The sequence below is a fragment of the Pseudorca crassidens genome, chromosome 2, assembly GCF_039906515.1.
Source record: "Pseudorca crassidens isolate mPseCra1 chromosome 2, mPseCra1.hap1, whole genome shotgun sequence".
In the NCBI taxonomy this organism is placed as follows: domain Eukaryota; kingdom Metazoa; phylum Chordata; class Mammalia; order Artiodactyla; family Delphinidae; genus Pseudorca; species Pseudorca crassidens.
The window spans coordinates 146,717,998-146,739,181 of record NC_090297.1 but is presented as its reverse complement, the minus strand read 5'-3'; the positions used below and the strand labels follow the sequence as shown (position 1 = coordinate 146,739,181).

General features: G+C 40.5%; 1 protein-coding gene across 4 annotated transcripts in view; it reads left to right on the top strand.

The window, feature by feature from the left end:
• HSD11B1 (hydroxysteroid 11-beta dehydrogenase 1) overlaps positions 1–21,184 on the top strand; it is a 44,702-nt gene extending 23,518 nt beyond the window's left edge. For 3 of the 4 annotated variants that reach the window (XM_067729093.1, XM_067729092.1, XM_067729091.1), the window contains 2 exons: positions 18,886–19,029; positions 20,637–21,184. In XM_067729093.1, the coding sequence (XP_067585194.1) occupies positions 18,886–19,029; positions 20,637–20,854 (362 nt within the window). In that variant the 3' untranslated portion in view covers positions 20,855–21,184. The remainder of the gene's footprint in view (positions 1–18,885; positions 19,030–20,636) is intronic. The other variant, XM_067729094.1, reaches the window with a different exon arrangement.

Genomic DNA, 21,184 nt, shown 5'->3' with positions numbered 1-21,184 from the left:
ACGACTCTTGTCCTAATCATTAATGGCTTGAGTCTGCACTTTGGAACTTGGGGAAGGCCTAGGAGGTGAAAACCTTTTTTCTACAAACAAGAAATGGGGAGCATGGAAGGCCCCAGGAATGCCCCTCAGGGTCATGCTTGGTTTCAATCCCCCCTTTTCTTTGATGCTTCTCAATCTTGAGGGGAACAAGGGTGGGACAAGAAAGGGAATAAAGTTTTGGATAGAAAGATTGTTAACTCAGCAAGGGAACTCAGTTTAAGGGGGACTTGGTTTCAGTTACTCTCAATGTATTTTAAAAATTCTAAACAAGTATCTTGCACATAAATCTGTGGCCTGGTTGATGATTATTTCCTTGATAAATTCTTAATACTAGATTTATTGGGTGAAATGATGGAACCAATTCTAAGGTTGTTGGTACATATTTCCGAATCGCTTTATATAAAATGAAAAATAAAGGACCTGACTTTTAAATATATAAAAATAAAAACCAGTTTAAATGAACATGAACATCATGTCCCATTCCCACCCTGAGTATACATATGAGTGTTCATCTCACACCTGCTTTGCAGAGTTAACAAAGTTTTCAGCCATTGACAATTTTGTAAGTAAAGGAGAAAGGTGTTTAGTGGTTATAATTTGAATTTCTTTGTTAACTTGTGAAATGGAATGTGAGGTCCCTGTCCCCTTGAGAGCAGTAGTGATCTCGGGTGGCCTCGTCCTGCAGCAGCTTGAAGCAGGGTTTCGGTTCCCGGCCAGTGATTGAGGTTGGGTCTCAGCGGTGAGAGCACTGATTCCTAGCCACTAGACCCGTGATCAGTGACAAGGCCCTAGCCCTACAGCTTTGCAGAAAAAGAATTCCCACAAAGACAGAAAGTAGTGAAACAAGTAAAGTATTTATTAAGAGGAAAAAAGAGTACATGTGGATAGACACACGGGCAGGCTCAGAGAGAGAGTCACGCCCTCGTGTCAGTTTGAATCACTTTTATGGTGCATTCCTTCCAGATTTCCTTTGGCCAATCATTCTGATTTGCCTGGTTCAAAGTCCATATTTGGTATAGCTCATGATTTCCCATGTGTGCACGCACATCTCTTAGCCAAGATGGATTCTACCGAAGAGGCCTATGGGTAGTGAGCATTAGTTGGCATCACTCCCTTTTTGACCTCCAAGGAGCCTTTCTGCACATATGTAGTCAGGGAGGTCTTCTGACTTCGAGAATGAGGAATATGTGGTCTCATCTTCTCTCTGGGCAGGTGCCAGCCTCCTCTCTCAGTTGCCCTGTTATTCCCATCTCGGAGGATTTGTCCACAAGGAACAAACTCAAACCGTTTGCCCTGGGGGCCCATCTGTCTCTTGTCTTAGTAGTATTCTATTTTTGGTTATACTTATTTCCTTATTTCCTACAACAGCACCTGGCACGTGGTGGATATTTCATAAAAGTCAGGTAATTAATGAATGAATGAATTTTCATGTGTTTATAGGTTATTTATATTTTCTATTCTGTGAGTTGTTTTTCTATGTCCTTGCCCATTGAGATGTTAGCAAAACTTTTCTAACAATATGTATAGCAAATCAATGTCATATGCAGCTTCTTGTTGCAAACTTTGACAAAGGTATATTGTTGAGACACAGCTAAACTTAAAGTTAATAAAGTGAAAAGTGAATGTGACGTGGTGTGACTATATAGCTTTAGATGGTTGAGCTTGACCCAAGGAGGATTCCTCTTGAAATAAGCATTGATTTCAATGAGGAGAAATCCACTTAAGCTACTTCAAAATGAGGACAGGGGATTTCCCCGGCGGTCCAGTGGTTAAGACTCCGCGCTTCCACTGCAGGGGGTGTGGGTTCGATCCCTGGCTGGGGAACTAAGATCCCACATGCTGCACAGCACAGCCAAAAAATAAAAAATAATAATAATAATAATTAAAAAATAAAACCATCTAAAATTTTTAAAAATCTTTTAAAAAAATGAGGACAGGCTGGGGAGAGAGAACATCACTTTACACCTGAGAAATGTATTCTACAGATAAACTTGCACAAACGTTCCCCAAATACGTTCATTCATTTATTCAAAAGATATGAATGGAGGGTCCACTCTGAGCCAGGCACAGTTCCAGATGCCAGCCCTGTGACAAGGCAAGCCCCTGTCACCTTGGAGCCCACATTCCAGTGCAAACCGATTGCCACTGAATTGTTCATGGTCATAAAAAAACTAAAAACAACCTACATATCCACCACTAGCGACAGATTTCTAAATGGTGGTGAAATACTACATAAATTTTTATGCATACTGACTATAAAAATCATAAATTCAAGGAAAAATAATTTAGAGAACAGTATATATAGTATGAGCTCAACTGTGTCTAAAGAAAGGGCCTTTTACCTTTCATTTTATACACTTTGGAACTGCTTATTGTACAACAATCTTGGTATGAATTTTGTTAGAATAACTTTGTTAAAGAAAAGTAAGGGGGCTTCCCTGGTGGCGCAGTGGTTGAGAGTCTGCCTGCCGATGCAGGGGGCACGGGTTTGTGCCCCGGTCCGGGAAGATCCCACATGCCGCGGAGCGGCTGGGCCCGTGATCCATGGCCGCTGAGCCTGCGCGTCCGGAAAAAAAAAAAAAGAAAAGTAAGGGATGAGGTTCTGTATGGTAACCAAAAGCAAAATATTTCACCTCTCAGGATGACTGACTTCAGGACGATAGAGATTGTACTCCATCTCACAAGTAAACAAATAAATTGAAATGACTGAAAGTACTAAAACACCAAATTCAAACTATTAAATACCATGGAGTGGGTGGAGGTATTGTTTTTTCTTGTTTGGTTTGGTCTTTTGTTTGCCTACAACATTGTAAATTGTTGCAAACTTTGTTAACTCCACAAAGTAGGTGTGAGATGATGGGAAAGGGTATAGTTTTTTTATTCATTTTAACTGATTGCACTATTGATTTTTAAAAGTCTAGTCCTTCATTTTTCATCTTACCTAAAGCAATCTAGCAATATGCATTCTATATGTAGAATATGAATATTCTATATTCAATATGTAGCCTCAAGTGTTCCCATCATTTTGTTACTGAACTCAGGTTCTGCTGCTCCCCACTCAAAAGCCAATAATTCAAGAGGCAAGTGTCAGTAGAAAGGAAAGTCACTTTAATCAGAAAAGCCAGCAATCTAGGGAGAAGGTGGACTCATGTCCGGAGACCAACTCCAAAGAATCTGCTCAGCCATGACAGTTTTTAAAGGGAAAAAGCGGGGGAAGAATCCCAGTGAATCATTGAGGCAGGAAGTTGGGTTCTGCATCATTCTCCATTATGTTCGTGCAGGCTGGCTGACTCTTCAGATGTTATCTTGCCCTTGTGTTCTGCCTGCAGGGTTGCTAAGAGGGTTATTGGGGGTAGAGAGCTAGTCACTCTTTAACCACTTAATTCTCCATTCTTAATTCTTTTCATCTAGAAAAAGAATCAACAGCTTAGGCAAGGCATGGTGTGCATTCAGGAACACAGAAGTTGGTTTAAATTGTCTAGTGATCTCATTCTTATAATTAGGTTCTTTCAAGGTTAGACGGGAACAGAAATGGGCAAACAGGAAAGAGGCAAAAGAGCTGCTTTCAATTCCCCACTGTCCAGCATCATTCCATTTCTATGGGATTAGGAGCAAAGGTACATCTTCCGTAACTTCTTCACGCTAGCATAGGGTGCCGTATTTTCAGAGTTGAAGATATCAGCATGGGTCTGTAGCATCTCTTTGCTGACAAGTTTAATTGCCCACTTACATATACAGGCAGAGCAAGCTATAATTATTTTGATGACCACAAAGATATAGATCATTATGAGCAATAATGTTAATCCCATTCTCTTGAGGCCAGTTCTTGGAATTGCATTAGGCATATATTTAGTACTGATCAAGATGGAGCAGCTTATGTCATGTCCTCTGGCGGCAGTTATAGTATCTGAAAAACAGCTCAGGAGTGTGCATGAGACACTGAGTCTGTGACTCTATTGTCCTAATCTTTGACTTCTCGAGCCCGCTCTTTTGTGACTGTAGGAGGCCTGGGAGACTTCAGGTTTCCTACAAACAAGAGGCAGGGGACATAGAGGGGCTCTTGTACTTGGGGTAGTGTGGAGTCTGCAGGGTTCTGCTTGGTTCCAACTTCACCCAGCAAATATAATGTTAAGAATCTGTCAAGGAATAATCATCAATCCAGTCAGAGATGTATGCACAAAAACATTTGTTGTAGGATTTTTTTCAACGTGTCTATGCACCTACAAGCAAAGCTACCAATGCTGAAAATAGGCAATGGACATGTGCCTGAAGTCAGATTCCGATTAACGTATGGCAGAGTTGAGTTGATTACATGGCTTTTAAATTATTTAACATTTTTCCATGAAGTTGTCTGGTTCAGGAACTTCCATGTAATAAGTGTATATAATAAATCCTTTACTTATAGCATTAGAAAATTAGTCTTTCCCTGTACTCACTAAATAATTAAATGTGAACAATATTTAAAGAATATTATTTGAAGGGCTGCCAAATTACTGGCCCACACTGGGCACACATCTGTCTCAGTCCATCCCTAGGGAGACAACTGGCCTTGGGGGAACTGCAGCTGGGATATCCCAGAGGTAGCATGGTCAGGTCATACCAGCTTCCCTCAGCACATCTGCTCCTCTTCCTTCTCTCCCTATTAAGCTCTGCTTCATGTGAGACAGAGTTCAATCTGGCTGTTACAGTCCTTTCTCAGCATGACAGTTCTCAGTGCACTCTTGACTTCAACCCCATTGCCAACATTCTTGGTCTCTCGATTTTCCAACTCTAAATTTCCCCCAAAGAAGGGGTGTCTAACTGGCTCAGCTGAATTTTATAAGTCAACCCCCCAAATTATTTATGAAGACCAGCCTAGAGAGGTACAGTCATTGACTCAGGTCTAATCAGCAAAGCCATGCTGAGGGAAGGCAGAGTTAGGCTAGAAGCAAGGTAGGCAATGGTAGACATGTCTGAGTTGCTTGCATAGCCTTTGGATAATCTGGCACGGGGTGTCAGAACTAAGAAAGGCAAAGAGGGTATGTGCAAGGGGGCTACAATGGAACAGGCCAATGTGGAGTGAAGAGGGCATCTGTGTAGCCTGGCATGGGGGTGTCAGAGCCCAGGTACACTGGAGAGGGCATCCACGTAGAGGGCACAGAAGCCACTGAAGAATACACACATACAGGATCACTAATCAAATAAGTAGTATCTATTGAGGATAACAGAAGCTAGGCTCTCACTTTTGGAGTTATAAATATGAAAATAGAATGAATCCAGTGATGTTGAATTGGAATTGGAGGTGTTGGTATGAATCAATAGTTTTTAATATACATGGATAGATATGGAAATATAGATATATGTGTCTATATATGAGTGCATATATTCCCTAGCTCTGTCATCTGAGAGGCCCTGGGAGCACACTTAGCACCCAGATCTTAGTTTCTAAATATCATTCTTCACTAAAAGAAACCAAGACTTTCTGGAGAAGAGGTTGATTCCAGGACAATGGCCAGAAAGATGAACCCGAAAATCTCGTTGTGTCTGTAAGTAAAGAACTGCTCAAAGAAAAATAGGGACACATTACTAGAACACAGAAACTTCTCATGGGCTCCCACTAGCCAAATCTGGGACCACTTGGACAGTCAAATAAATAGCAAAGATAATAACAGATTATAAACCTTTACATACAATAAGAATTCAAAATGATATAAATAAATACATGAATAAATAAATGGGGAGAGAAGAAGGTTTTCCCATACAATAAAAAGCCAAGTGATAAATATAGATGGAATAATGAAATTAGTAAAATCACCATTTGGCAACTATCATAGTAATAATTTATCCAGGAAGCATAAATCGATGCTAAACCTAGTGGGTAAAAGTTTAATAAGAAACGTAGTATTTACATAGTCTCAAAGTACCACCCTACCCAACAACCTGATTGAAAAATGGGCAAAGGACTTGAATAGGCACTTCTCCAGAGAAGGCATACAAATGGACAACAGGTATATGAAAAATGCTCAACATCACTAATTATCAGAGAAATGCAAATTGAAACCACAAGAAGATATCACCTCACAACTGTTAGGATGGCCTATATCAAAAACAAACAAAAAATAACAACTGTTGAGAAGGATGTGAAGAAATTGGAACTCTTGTGCACTGTTGGTGGGAATGTAGAATGTTGCAGCTGCTGTGGAAAATAGATGGAGGTTCCTCCAAAAATTAAAAATAGAATTGCCATATGATCCAGAAATTCCACTCCTGGGTATATACTCAAAAGAACTGAAAGCAGAGTCTTTTCTTCTTTTTTCCTTCTTTTTTTAAGTTGAAGTATAGTTGCTTTACAATGTTATATTAGTTTCAGGTGTACAACACCGTGAATCAATATGTTTGGAAAGCAGAGTCTTGAAGAGATATTTGTACCCTCACATTCATGGCAGCATTATTCACAATAGCTAAAACATGGAAGCAACCCAATTGTCCATCAACAGATAATAGATAAGCAACTTGAATTGTGGTACATATATACAATTCAGTCTTAAAAAGAAAGGAAATTTTGATATATGCTACAACATGGATAAACCCTGAGAACATTACTCTAAGTGAAGTAACTCAGTCACAAAAAGACAAATACTGCATGATTAAACTTATGAGTACTGAGAGTAGTCAAGGCCATAGAGAGAAAGTAAAATGGTGGTTGCCAGAGACTCAGAGGATGGGGGAATGGGGAGTTACTGTTTAATAGGTACAGAGTTTCCATTTTGCAAGACGAAAAGAGCTCTGGAGATAAAAAGTGGTGATAGTTGCACAACAATGTGAATGTACTTAATGCCACTGAACTGTAGAATTAAAAATGGTTAAAATATTTTTTAAAAAAACAAAAAAAGTATCATCCTACAAAATACTTATTGATTACAGAAGAAAAAAAGAGTAATTTTACAGTGGAGAGACCTGACAGACACCACATGAATCAAATGATCAAAGTTACTTAACATCGCCAGTAATGGAATAAATCGAAATCATGTATAATTTTATGGGATACAGTGTGAAAAGAAGATAATTATTTGTATGATTCTGCCAAAAATATATGCCTGAATCAAATCATAGGAAAAGAGAAATCCAAACTGAGGGACATTCATCTGCAGTGAGCTGGTAAATGTTTACCAACTAGCCCTTTAGAAGGGAAACATTAAGAACTCTGCTTGGTAGCATTTCCATGGTGTAAATAATCTCTTGATAGCCATATCAAGATCAACCTGCTTGCAAAACTCATGAAAATTGCACAACCAGCTCTCATGATCCAGGATAAACCAACTCCAGTACAAAATGACGTGGCATACTCTTTGACAGTGTCAAACTCATGAAAGTCAAGGAAAGACTAGAGAATGCTCCAGCTTGAAGGAAGCTAAAGAGTCATGACAACTATATGCAGCATGTGATCCTTGATTGAATTCTTTGCTATAAAGAATATCATTGGGACATGTGACAAACTTGAATGGGGTCTTTGGACTAGATGAAATGGATACATCAATGTTGATGGAGTAGGTTGAATGGTGGCCTTCAGAAGATATGTCTACATCCAAACTCCCTGAACTTGTGTAGATGACCTTATTTGGAAAAAAAAAGAGCCTTTTCAGGTGTGATTAAATTAAAGATCTTGCAATATATCATCCAAGATTATCTGGGTGGACCCTAAAACCAATGACAAGTGTCCTTATAAGAGACAGAAGAGAAGACAAAGACAGAAGGAAACAAGGAGAGGTCCACGTGAAGATAGAGGCAGAGTTTGCAGCTGTAAGGAATGCTGACAGCCATTAGAAGCTGGAAGAGGCAAAGGAAGATTCTCCCTCCCCTAGAGCCTTTGGAAAGAGTGCAGCCTTGCCAACACCTTGATTTCAGACTTCTGGTCTTCAGAACCGTGAGAAAATACATTTCTGTTGTCTTAAGTGATCCAGCTTATTGTAATGTATTACAGCAGTTCTAAGAAACTAATAAATTACTTTCTTCATTTGGATGGTTATGTAGGAGAATCAGGTCAGCAACTACCTAAATTATAGCAATTACTCTCAAATAGTTCAGGAAGAGGGGTGGGTCATTTGTACTATTCTTGCAACTCCTCCATAGATCTGAAATTATTTCAAAAGAAAAAAAATCCCCACCTTAGGGCTCTATTGACTTGGAGGAAGTGAGGGTGGATTCTGTGGGGCTTTATTGTGGGTTCCTCAGAGATCCCCTGCAGGAGACCCCCTTGGCATGAACAGTGGTCCCTCTAGCTCACTCCTTTAAGTGTCCTCCTCAGCTCCAGGGCTTCAATAAATCCAGCCTTCTTGACACAGTCCACCCACCATCCCTGAGTAGGTGACACCAAGCCAGTCCCCCTTCACCCTTCCCAGGTCTCTGTGAAGCCTGCTGTGTGTGGATATATTTGATCCCACAATGCACTCAGATCCACTCTCAAGCTAGAGCAGTTCCAGCCCTGCCTCTTGCCTTTAGACTTCCAGGTGTGTGTCAAATACCAATCCCCAAACTCCAGGATACTTGTAAAGGTCTCCAAAAAATCCTCTTGAAGTCCCTCTCATGCTGATTAAGATGAAGGCAATGCAAATGCCTCCCCTGACCCTTGGTGGAGGAACCTGACCCTTAGTGGATGAACTGACCTCTGGTGGATGAACACATAGGACACTGACAACTCTCCTCTCTCCAAGTACAACTATTTAGGCTGCATGTGGGAGAGGTGGTGATGCTGGTGGAACTGGTTTGGGTCCACCTTTCAACTATGGGGGTTCTTAAAATCTATTCTTTTATTCTTGCCTTGGGAGATGTGCTAAGGATCTAAGGAGGAGCTACATTTCCCAGGTCCTGTACCTGCACAGAAATGCTCTTGCCAAAGTTGCCTTGTGAAATTTTACAGGTTTTATCTCATCTCTGCAGGATTTTGTGCTGATTCTACACCATACACTCTCTTGTCTTCAGCCAAAATCCTTCCTTGGGTTTCCTCTAGCTGCTCTGACTGCCTGTCTCAGTTCTGTCTTGTTGGTTTCCTCAGGATTCTTTCCATTGTAAGCCCTTGTGTCTCTTTTCACCCGACATACTCTCCCTGGACAATCCCATCCACTCCCATTATTTCAATTATTATTGGATAACTGTGGGTTGTCTCAATACCTATGACGACACCTCAGGTTACCAAAGCTTGGAGTAAAGAGATGGATTTATCTTTAGCACCCAACTCAACCCAAACAACTAAAGAGTTTAGACCATGAGGGTCCTAGCTGAGAAGAAATATTCTAGGAAGAGCTAGAAAAAACGGGCAGGACCCAGGCTTTGAGGCATGATGAACCTCAAGCTGGGGCTTGCTCAACAGAGGATGTGGCACATTTTCCTGGGGCTCTGAAAGTCTAAGGGCATGCAGGAATGAAGCTTTTCAATCCTGTGCACTTTCTTCCGAGTTCTCAATTAAAGTAGTTTAAAATCTGCCTTTGAAATGGAAATCATTTCAAAATCTCAGCAAAGCAGTTGGGGATGGAGGGTGTGGAGTGGATGAACAAAAGCACCGAGGCCTGCTTTTGACCTCTTCTGCTCAGCTAACAAGCTCCAGCGCGCAGCTGATCTGCCAGCTCTCTGGCTCTTGCTGTTTCTACAGTGGCTAAGTCCCTGTGTTTCTGGGACAGAGCTAATTGCAGTCTGTCCCATTTATCACCAAGTCTGCACTCTTACTTGTCAGATTCCATGTCCCATATTTTGCTTCAGGAAATACGGTCACCATAGCTCTGGTTCTTTGTGGTCTAAAACTTCCCGGAAGATAAATCTCACTGCAGGCTCCATTCTCCCGACGTAAAGAAAAACTTATTCCTGACCAAAAGCACTCAGGCTTCTAATCCATTCACTTTCATGACTGAGTCATGCATATTAGAACAGTTTATTTATTTGTTTGTTTTATTTATTCATTCATTCAGTTATTCATTTGATTTAATTAGGTTCATATTCTGGCATATTTTTTATGAGCAATGGTTGAACGGTGGATCTCGTAAGGTGCAATCAGAAAACAAACTTATTCTTTCCTTCAGACCTGTTCTATGGGTGAGTTCTTCTCTGAACCTGGCTGTGACTGAGGGCAGATGGCAACACTCTAGGATAACAAAAGATCCTCCAGCTGCTTCCAGTCTCAGGAAAGGTCTCACTTCAGTAATTAAAATGTCCATTCATTTGTAATTTAAGTAAAGCTTCTCCCCTCATCAAGCTTGAACCTGTTATCATAGGAGACCTGGGATAGGAAAGAGACATGTGTTCAACTTTTCCTCCTGTTCCGCAACTCCCTACTCATCAGGCTCCCTCTAGCCTCTTCTATAAAAGGAAAGGGAGGATGCAGGGAAGAAAAGTTCAGGGTAGGAAAGATCTTCCTTGGCTGGTACCCAGCTATTACAGCATCAGTCTCCTCTGGACACAGTGCATGTTGAAAGCTCATGTTCTCTGGACTGGGAGGATGACCACACCTGACTCTTCCACTGGGTGCTTTCATGGGTTCTCTGGAGGTCCTTGCTGGGATATTGAGAGTTCTTCCTGTGAGCTGGGCAGCACTTGCTTATGTTATTTCCCTCAGACTCTGAGAATACAGTGGGAGTACAGGCGAATACACTTATCACATAGGGCTGTCCTTTTGGGCAGGACTGGAAATGACTCTAGGGGAGAAGGGATGAGCCCTGGACAAGACCCGCAGGTTGGCAAGCAGAGTGTGGGCTGGATTTCAGGCCCCCCACAGGGAGAGTTCCCTTACGTACGACACAATTTGCACTAGCTCTGCAGTGGCCTTGCCCGTAACCAGCGCCTCTCAGGTTGGGTCAAACCCCAGCCCTTAGTGGCCCTCAAATTCCTGGGGACAAGTTCTCCACGAGGTGCCCTTGAAGCTCCTCTCACAAGGATTAACCCCTTCTTCTTGGAAGCTCATTGAGACACTGTTCTTTTCCTCTCCCTAACGCCTGTCCTTTCCAACCTCTTCACCTTCAGTCCTTTTTATTCCCTTGGGATGGTTAAGGGTCTACGTGTTGCAAACTAGATTTTATGTTTAGGGTTTTGGGGGGGGTTTGTTTGTGTTGCCACATCCTACATAAGGTGCACAGGTAGTCTGGAACCTCCCTTCAGAATACGGAGGCTTTCGCCATTTACTATGTTCTCAGTCTTTGAACCTCAGCTGAAATTAGAGCAGGAAAAGTCGTATTTTAACATCCGGTTACATATTATTTATTCCATTTTGACCAGGGCCCCTTAGCTCAAAGATCCTTTTTGAAAAATAAAAGTGTGTGTTTTTAGAGGGCTTTTGCCCTTTTCAGCTCTCTGAAACTTCGAAATGTATTTCACCTAGAGCAGAATGCAAAGGTTTCCTCACACAAGCTAATTAGCATTATGTGGGGAGATGATTCATAGTGCTGTGAAGAGAAAACAGACTTTAACGAAATGCACCAAGATTGTTTGGAATCGTGAGAACCTAGGAGGTTTTTTCCTCTTTCCTCTTTTTTCTATTTTTTGATATGTTTCACCTTTCCTTTAGCGAGCCTAGACTGGTTTACAATCCTTTATCTGCAATTTCCAAAAATCCAAAAAGCTGTGTGGGGTAAAAGAAAAAAAAAAAACACTCTGAAAACCAAGGATTTTTAAATTAATTCTATATGCAAGTAAATCCCCTACATACGAACCTTCAAGTTGCAAACTTTCAAAGATGCGAACATGCATTCGAATGTCCAGGCATGTAAGTTAGTTCACGTGTCTGGTGTACGTTGTTACGTACGTGCATCCTCTACAAGTGGTTGTGCTTTTGTGTACTTTACTGTACAGTACTGTTTATGTGCCACACGAGGAGCTTACTAATGAGGACCTGATGGTATTGAAGGTCCAGAAAAAGGACAAAGAGAGACAAGAGGAAGAAGTAACTGAAGAACCAAAGAGATTCACAACGCAGGAAGTGGCAAGGGGATTTTCTTTATCTGAGGAGGCGCTGTTAGTTTTGAGGCACAGGACCCGAATGTAGAACGGTACATGAAGGTTGCAGCAGCCATTCAGAATGCAATCCAGTGCCACTGTGTCATCTATGACAAGAAAAAAAAAGAGCTACTACCCAGACATCACTGGATCGTTTTTTCAAGAAGGTAGATAGAACTGAATCCACCAAGGAGCCGGAACCTGTGCCATCAATGTCAGGCGTGAGTGAAATGGCAGCTCGCCCCCCGTCTCCTATTGCTGACGATCCTTCAGCTCTACCACCTCCCACCTCCTCTCCCTCCTCCAGTCAGTAACTCTTCTTGCCTGTTCACTCTATGCCAGCCCTTGTATGCCAGCTGTTGTATTGTACTACTGTACCTTTCAAGGTACTATACTATAAGATTAAAAATGTTTTCGTTGTTTTTTTGTGTTTGTTTGTTTTTTATGTATTATTTGTGTGAAAAGTATTATAAACCTATTACAGTACAGTACTATATAGCTGATTGTGTTAGTTGGGTACATAGGCTAATTTTGCTGGACTTACGAACAAAGTGGACTTAGGAACGCGCTCTCGGAAGAGAACTCGTTTGAATGTAAGGGACTTACTGTAATTAATTTAACTTGAACTAAAGTGAGGCTACTTAAAGCCTTTATCTCTGTGTGAACTTTCAAATATCTTAGTGCAGAAATAATAATGTGTTTGCTTACAGGATGCCTCCCCAGGCCCTACTGGGAGTGTTATGGAATACACTGCATAAGCCTCACACCATCTTCTAAATTCCAAAAATAATTCCATAACACATCAGGCCCTAAGGGCTTTGGATAAGTGCTTATAAGCCTTTACTTCTACAGAGGAGAAAATATAATAAACTTTGTTGTTATTTTTCTTGTTCCTTTGGCTTCTCATTGTAACTAACTCATTCCCACCCCTAGTCTTTGTACAAACCGTTCCCCCACCAACCTGGCCCTTCCTGCACTTTCTTTCATCAAAGCAGAGCTCAGAACTTACCTCCTGCAGGTGAAGTTTCCTGGTTAGTCCAATATGTTTCTTCACCTGAATATCCACTTTAGATTTGGGACAGATGTTTTCCCTGATCATACTAGTATGAGCTTTAAAGAGATCCAACAACTCATAATTTACTGACGGCTCATCCAATTATCATTGTAAGAGACTTCAGCCCCTTCCAAAGACCTTCCCCCTCCATTTCTCCTGTAAGTTCCTAGATCAAGTTCAATAAGCTTATGTCGCCATACCTTTCCTGCTCCCATATCCACCTTTAAAACTACCCTAGATATGGTTTATGACCCTCTTTCCTACTGAACCCTTCAGCACAGCCTCTACCCCAAAACACCAACTAGAAGACTCTGAGGAAGAGGTGGGCTCAAAACTGCATGTTCTTGACACATGGTGCTTACGGGAATTAAATATGAGAACTACTGGTTTAAAGGTTTGCAGATCAGTGGCAGGTCACAAAATTTAAGAAATGAAATATGGTTATAATGAATGTCAATGACAGCTGCAGCCTTCAGCTGAAAAACTGACAGTGCCCATAGGTAGTTAGGTTAAAGTGTACCTCATGCATAATTTTCATAATAAAGATGAAAAACTTTCAGTAGTCTGTTCAATCTTGACCCTTGTCTAATAGTTCAGTATTTTGTGTGTGTGTGTGTGTGTGTGTGTGTGTGTGTGTATGTGTGTTAGTTTCAGGTATACAGCAAAGTGATTCAATTATACATAATATACCTATTCTTTTTCGGATTCTTTTCCATTATAAGTTATTACAAAATATCAAGTATTGTTCCCTGTATTATAGTAGGTCCTGTTGGTTATCTGTTTTATATATAGTAGTGTGTATATGTTAATCCCAAACTCCTAATTTATCCCTCCCCACCTTTCCCCTTTGGTAACCATAAGTTTTCTATGTCTGTGTGTCTATTTCTGCTTTGTAAATTAGTTCATCTGAATTTTTTATTTTAGATTCCACATATAGGCAATATCATATGATATTTATCTTTGTCTGACTTACTTCACTTAGTATGATAATCTCAAGGTCCATGCGTGTTGCTGCAAATCACATTATTTCATTCTTTTTATAGCTGAGTAACATTTCATTATATGTATATATATTTCATTTTATACACACACACACACACACACACACACACACGTACCACATCTTTATCCATTCATCTCTCGATGGACATTTAAGGTGATTCCATGTCTTGGCTATTGTAAATAGTGCTGCAATGAACATTGGCATGTGTGTATCTTTTTAAATTAGAGTTTTTTCTGGATATATGCCCAGGAGTGGGATTGCAGGATCACATGGTAACTCTATTTTTAGTTTTTATGGAACCTCCATACTGTTCTCCATAGTGGCTGTACCAATTTACATTTTCACCAATAGGGTAGGAGGGTTCCCTTTCCTCCACACCCTCTCCAGCATTTATTATTTGTAGACTTTTTAATGATGGCCATTCTGACCAGTGTGAGGTGGTGCCTCATTGTAGTTTTGATGTGCATTTCTCTAATGATTAGCAATGTTGAGCATTTTTTCATGTGCCTGTTGGCCATCTCTATGTCAATTCAGTATTTCTCTTCACCATTTAAAACGTTTTTTGAAACCATACAGCTATCTGATGAATTTTTCAAAAACTCTTCTGCCATGGCTCCTTCCGTACCCCTCTCCTTTCTTCCTCTTTCCCTTTCTCTCTTTTCTCACCTTCCTCTCAGGAACAACAACAATAAAAAAAAAATCTGTCCCTTTTCTCCTGCAAAACAACTTAGAATCCTTTTTATTATTTTGATCGTTACCTAGGTCGTAATCAAGAACACAAAACGGGGGCTTCCCTGGTGGCGCAGTGGTTGAGAGTCCGCCTGCCGATGCAGGGGACGCGGGTTCGTGCCCCGGATCCGGTCCGAGGGATCCCACGTGCCGCGGAGCGGCTGGGCCTGCGAGCCATGGCGCCTGAGCCTGCGCGTCCGGAGCCTGTGCTCCGCAACGGGAGAGGCCACAGCACTGAGAGGCCCGCGTACCACAAAAAGAATATCTTTTACCTTGAGGTTATATATTCACACATATTTTATTATCTTATTTTCCACATATATTCTCTAATATAATTTGAATTTATTTATTAGAATGGCATTTTTCTTTTCTCCAAATAGCTAGCTATTTGTTCCAACGTGATTTTTGGAACAGCTCATGCTTTTCTCACCAATTTGAAATACTAATACTACTAATAATAGCATTTACTAAGTGTCAGTTTGTCCTAAGTCTGTTACATGGATTACTTCAGCTTAGTAATATCATTATCCACATATTACAGCTAAGAAATGGCATACTTGGGATTTCACACCCAGGTCATCTAACTCGAGAACTCATAGTTTTGACAATTGTGCTATTCTTATAAACAATTTGGATCTATTTTTGACTTAAACAACAGGAAAATTATTGACATAAGTGGAAGCAGATGCAGGGCAGGCAACTGACTTGGCTCGAGCTCAGGGTCCCCGTGACTCTCTTGGCTCTGCTCTCCTCCATGTGTGGCTTCATCCCCAGGCTGACAGTGAGATAGATGTAGCAATTTCAGCCCTCATATCCATACACAGAAATGTCCAGCAGAAGAGAAACAGGATTTCTACTTTAAGAAACTCTCCCACAAGGAAAAGCACTTTCCCAGACACTCCAACAAGATTCCGCTCAAGTCTTATTGGTCCAAACTGGGCCCCATGCCCATTCCAGTAACAATCATGGGCAAGGAGGATGGTATTAAATAAATCATACAAGCCACCCCTAGAGTTAGAGATGGTATCAGCTTTCCTTTGGCACATGGGCTACATAAAAGTGAGGGAGACTCTCAACATGGATTAGGTGCAGCTCTCTGACACAGAAAACCTAAAGTAACAGTGGATGTAATAAGTTAAAAGGCAAATCAAGTCTGGAGGTAAGCAGTATAGGGCTAGGATGGCAGCTCCATGGTCACCCAGGTTCCTTCCTTTTCTCTAAATGCTCTGCCATTCTCAACATACGGCTTCTACTTCAAGGTCCATGATAGTTCTGGGGTCAACCTTCAGGAACCAAGAAGGAGGAAGGATTGAGAAGGGAGAGACTGATTTCTTCCTTTAAGGACATATCCCAGAAATCACGTGACACACTTTTGTGTACAACTTATTGGATGGTACTTAGTCATTTGGCACCATCTGGCTGAAAGAAGCTGAGAAGTGTGGACTTTATTCCAGATAACGGAGCCCAGCTACAAATCCGGGATTCTACTGCTAAGGAAGAGGGGCAGAAGATATTTGGAGAGAATACTGCAGTCTCTGCAACAGGTGGAAACATGAATTCAGTTGGGGTTCTGATACAGAGGAAGAAAAGGGAACTGATTTCTTGTTAAGCAACAACAATGTATCTTGATGCCCTGCTTGGGTCGTTGGTCCAACCTTAGACTAGTCAGTAACCCAGTGGTATCAGAAACTGTGATTGGCCATCCTGTGTTACACACCCATTCCTGGAACTTGACTGTAGAGTTATCTCAAGCCAAAACTCATGATTGAGGATTGAGGATGGAGTGTTTCCCTACAGAGATTTGTTTGTATTTTTTGAATTTTTAAGAGTTCTTTATATACTAAAGATTGATGATATTAAGCTTTTGTCTGACTAATATGTTGAAAATTATTTTCTAGTTTATCATTTACCCTTTATCTTTATAGTGAAATTATTATAGTTACCGTTTTGGCATATAGAAATTCTACATTTTGTTTAATAAAATATTCTTTGCCTTTACATGTTTTTTTACTTTTATGTTAGAACGATTTTTCATAAACGAGAATCTGGTAAGTGTTTGCCTATATTATCTTTCTATGATTGAATGTTTTCGTCAGTGAGGAGATTCATTCTGCTCCATGTAACAAAAACTCCACTTAAAATGGCTTAAACTAAATAGGATTTCCTTTTCTCAGGTAATAAGTTCAGGGCTGGTTTGATGGACTTACTATATCTTCAAGAATCTAAGCTCATTCCACATTTTTGTTCTATAGTCCTTAATTACATAATTAATATACAGCTTTTCCTCAAGTTCATAAATGACTACTGCAATTTTAGGCATCACATCTGTAGTCTACTTAGAAAAAAAGAGAAAGGGCAAAATGTAAAAGCTGCATGTCACCTGAATCCGTCTAGTTTATCAGGTAATCAATATCCTTCCTGGAGACCCCAACTACTAGATTTCTCATTGGCCAGATTTAGATCACATGACTACCCAAAAGAGCAAGGGAATCTTGAAGAAGTAAATATTTTTATCTGAACACATTGCTATCCTGAACAAAATTAGATTCTTTTATTAAAGAAAGGGAAATGGATATTGGGTAGACAACACCACCTGCCATAATTTTCCATGGATCATTTTCTGATATATGACATAAAACAAAGAGCTAACAATTTGTTCCAATTAGTTAACCAACTTTCCCAGCATCTTTACTGAATAAATCATTCTTCCTTCATTGGAAGAATGGAATTGGAATTGGAAACTTCATTATATTTTAAAAACTCACAGAGGTTCCAATTCCAATAATGGCAGGGTAATACCTAATACACCAACCTTCTCCAGATAACAAACTTAGACAAAATACAGAAAACAACCATTGAAAGCACTGAAGAGAAGAATCAAAAGAAGAAACTGGAGAGTTGTTGGCACTTGAAAGAGGGAAATGACACTAGATGAGTTTCCCAATTTTGTAGCTTGTGCTCAAGGGCAGACCCCAATCAGTGTCATTTTTAGGATTGAAATCTGCCATCTTACTACCTTGTAAAAGCAGAAGGAAGAGTTTGGGGTTTCTGTAGCAGCTGGAAAGTGAAGGGAGACATCCCAGAAAGGAAAGAGCCACAGTGCAAGAGCACCAAATTCTGTCTGTAAACCCTTCTCAAATCTCTATTTGTCCCCTGAAATACTCACAGGGCAGTGTAGATACCAAGAAGCCCAGTTAAGATTCAAATAATTAAACAGAGATTTCATCTGGTACTTACTGCAAGAGACACAGAGTTTCAGCCAAGTTAACTGCCTACCAAAAACTAAAAAATAAAAATGAATACTCTTTGGAGGAGTGTGATAGAATCCAGAGACTCTTACAATATCAAGGATACAATGAAAAATTACTGCACATACAAGAATAGGAATATGTGACCCATACTCAGGAGGGAAAGGCAATCAATGGATATCAGTCCTCAAATGACCCAGATTTTAGAATTAGCAGACAAGGATTTTAAAGTAGCTGTTATAATAATGCTGAGCAAAGAGTCTAAGGTCTCAGGACACCACTACTCTCTCATCTTGGAAAGGGTATAATGAATAGGTTATGCTATCAGGCATATGTCCACATATCCTCTAAAAACCTGAGTGAGAATTAACCAGGCTGATGAAAGTAAGAAAAGTGATACGGAGTAGAAAACAAAGACAGGAGTTTTCATTCCCCTTGCATAGAAAGTAAATCAGTGATAGGTTTCCGTGTAGACAGCCCTTGCCAAACCCTTCCAGCGCTCTTGGGTCAGAGGTGGAAAAGTTAGCAGCTGTGGAATTACATGGGTCTTTCATAATCCACATATTTACTATCTTTACTAAAAATCTAACTAATCCCTCTTCAATGAAGGCTTTCCTGCAGCCCACTCCACACTGCATCCCAGTCTCATCAAGGGGAGTTTCTTTGATACCTTAATGTTTTTTCTCTTTCAGAAATTCAACACAGCATAATAATCTCTTTGGGGAGTAGAGAAAAACTAAGATTCAAAGGGTAAAAGGACTTCACAGGGGTTACAAAGCCTGCTACTGATAAAACACAGATCAGCTCTGTCAGAGTTGAAATAGGTCCCCGTGTTAACCCATCTCTATATCATTTAGGGAAAACAGCTAATCCACTTATTGCTGCCTATTCTGCAAGCAAGTTTGCTCTGGATGGGTTCTTCTCCTCTATCAGGGTGGAATATGCAGTGACCAATGTCAATGTGTCGATCACCCTCTGTATCCTTGGCCTCATAGACACAGGTAAGGTCAAGAGATTGGAATAAATGGCCTGTAGATGGATTGCCTTTCTTACCATTGTGGGTAAAGAGGGTGCTGAACTCCCTAATATTGTCATGTGTCATGCACTGAAAACCAGTGACAGCGCTATTCTCCCTTTAATGAAGGGGCTCCACTGTCATTAGTGGAGCCTCTGACTGCTCTTTGACCCTTCTTTCCATTCTGACCACCACGTGAGCTGAGTGACACCACACTCATCATTTGACCCTATTCTAAACACCTTATGTCCTCATGAAAACTCAGTGGCCATTACTTTCCTATGTGAGACTTATCAAATGTGAGTTTGTTTTCCTTAATAATACACCAGTAATAAGACATAGATATCATGAACCCTTTGATATGATGCACTGAGAAGGACACAGTATCATTTGGGGGGTATTCTTACCCAAAATTCATAACTTCATTCTAATTATAAGAACAGTGGACAAACCCAAATTGAGGGGCATTACACAAATCAGTTGAACAGTACTCTTCAACAGCATCAAGGCCATGAGAGACAAGGAAAGACTGAGGAACTGTCAGAGAGAGGGAAAATAAGAAGTAATTACTACTAAATGAAATCCTGGATAAGATCCTGGAATATATAAAGGATATTAGTGAAAAAATAAAGCCTGCAGTTTAATTAGTAAAGTTGTTCCAATTCTATCGTATCTATTGTTGATAATTGTACAATGGTTATGTTGTTGTGATTGAAGGATATAAGGAAAAACTTTGTACAATTTTTACAACTTTTCTTTAAGTCCAAATGCAAGTTTATCTAAAACATGTGGCAAGTATGATAAGAAAACTTTATTTAAGGGACTTCCCTGTGGTCCAGTGGTTAAGACTCCGTACTTCCACTGCAGGGGGCATGGTTTCTGTCCCTGGCTGGGGAACTAAGATCCCACATGCTGCGTAGCCAAATAAATAAATAAAAATTAAAAATTTTTTTAAAAGAAAACTTTATTTAAGAGGAATTGAGTAAATTGAGTAGTAGTTACAGAACGAGAGAGAGAGAGAGAGAGAGACAAAGAAACACCATGAAACAAGGATGGAGAGAGAGACAGAAGCTGGGAAGAAGGACACGAATACCTGGAGGAAGAGAGCAGGTAACAAGAGTTTCCTTCTAAGTGAAAGTGATTGGTGTTGACAAGGGAGCAAAGGTCTGGATTCTCTCCCGTCATTTCCTTTTACAAATCAGTAGTCGTTATCATACCTCGCTCTGGTTTTGCCCACTGACACGTCCCATCATATGACCTCTATCCTCATTCTGCTCCCGCATATTACTCCCTCACTCCAGCCAAAACACCCGAGAGGAGTATGATTCAAATCTCCCAACAAGTAACCTCCAGCTGCCTCCACAAATCTTCATCCAGTTAGACGAGGCCCATATGAACACTAAGCCTCTCTTTGCCCAATAGGCCCTAAACATACCCAGTCTTCTCCACGTATTCCTGCCAGGGCCCGTGGACCTTGCCGAGCAAGCACTGGCCAACAGCCCCTGAAAGCTAAGCTGTTGGTGTCTGCAGGCCTTCTATCGTGTAGACTCTGCTAGTCTTAGATAACCCCACTCTTCTCTTGTCGTTCTACAGAAACAGCCATGACAGGAACTGCTGGGATATACAATGCAGAAGCATCTCCAAAGGAAGAATGTGCCCTGGAGATTATCAAAGGGGGAGCTCTGCGCCAAAAGGAAGTATATTATGACAGTTCGGTCTTGACTCCGTTCCTGCTGGGAAATCCAGGGAGGAAGATCATGGAATTTCTCTCCTTACGAAATTATAATATGGAAATATTTATAAACAACTAGGTACTTCCTTAGGGCTAGGCATGATAACGGGGCTTGGAACAATTCTGCCTGATATTTACATGAGCTCCATCCTGAAGGTATCTCCCCAGAGAGATATGAGTGTTCCCAGGGGGTTGCAAGTCACATATCACATCTCAAAATTTAAAGAAACTCCTCTAACACTTATGCAGTAGAAAGTGTACGAATGTCATGAACCAGCAATTGTGAAGCTGATAGTAACAATAGATATAATTACAAGATAGTTATATCAAATTTATCTCATATGTAATAATGTTATAATGCTTAGTCAATATCAGTTATAATAAAGGTCACATAAACTTTATAAATTCA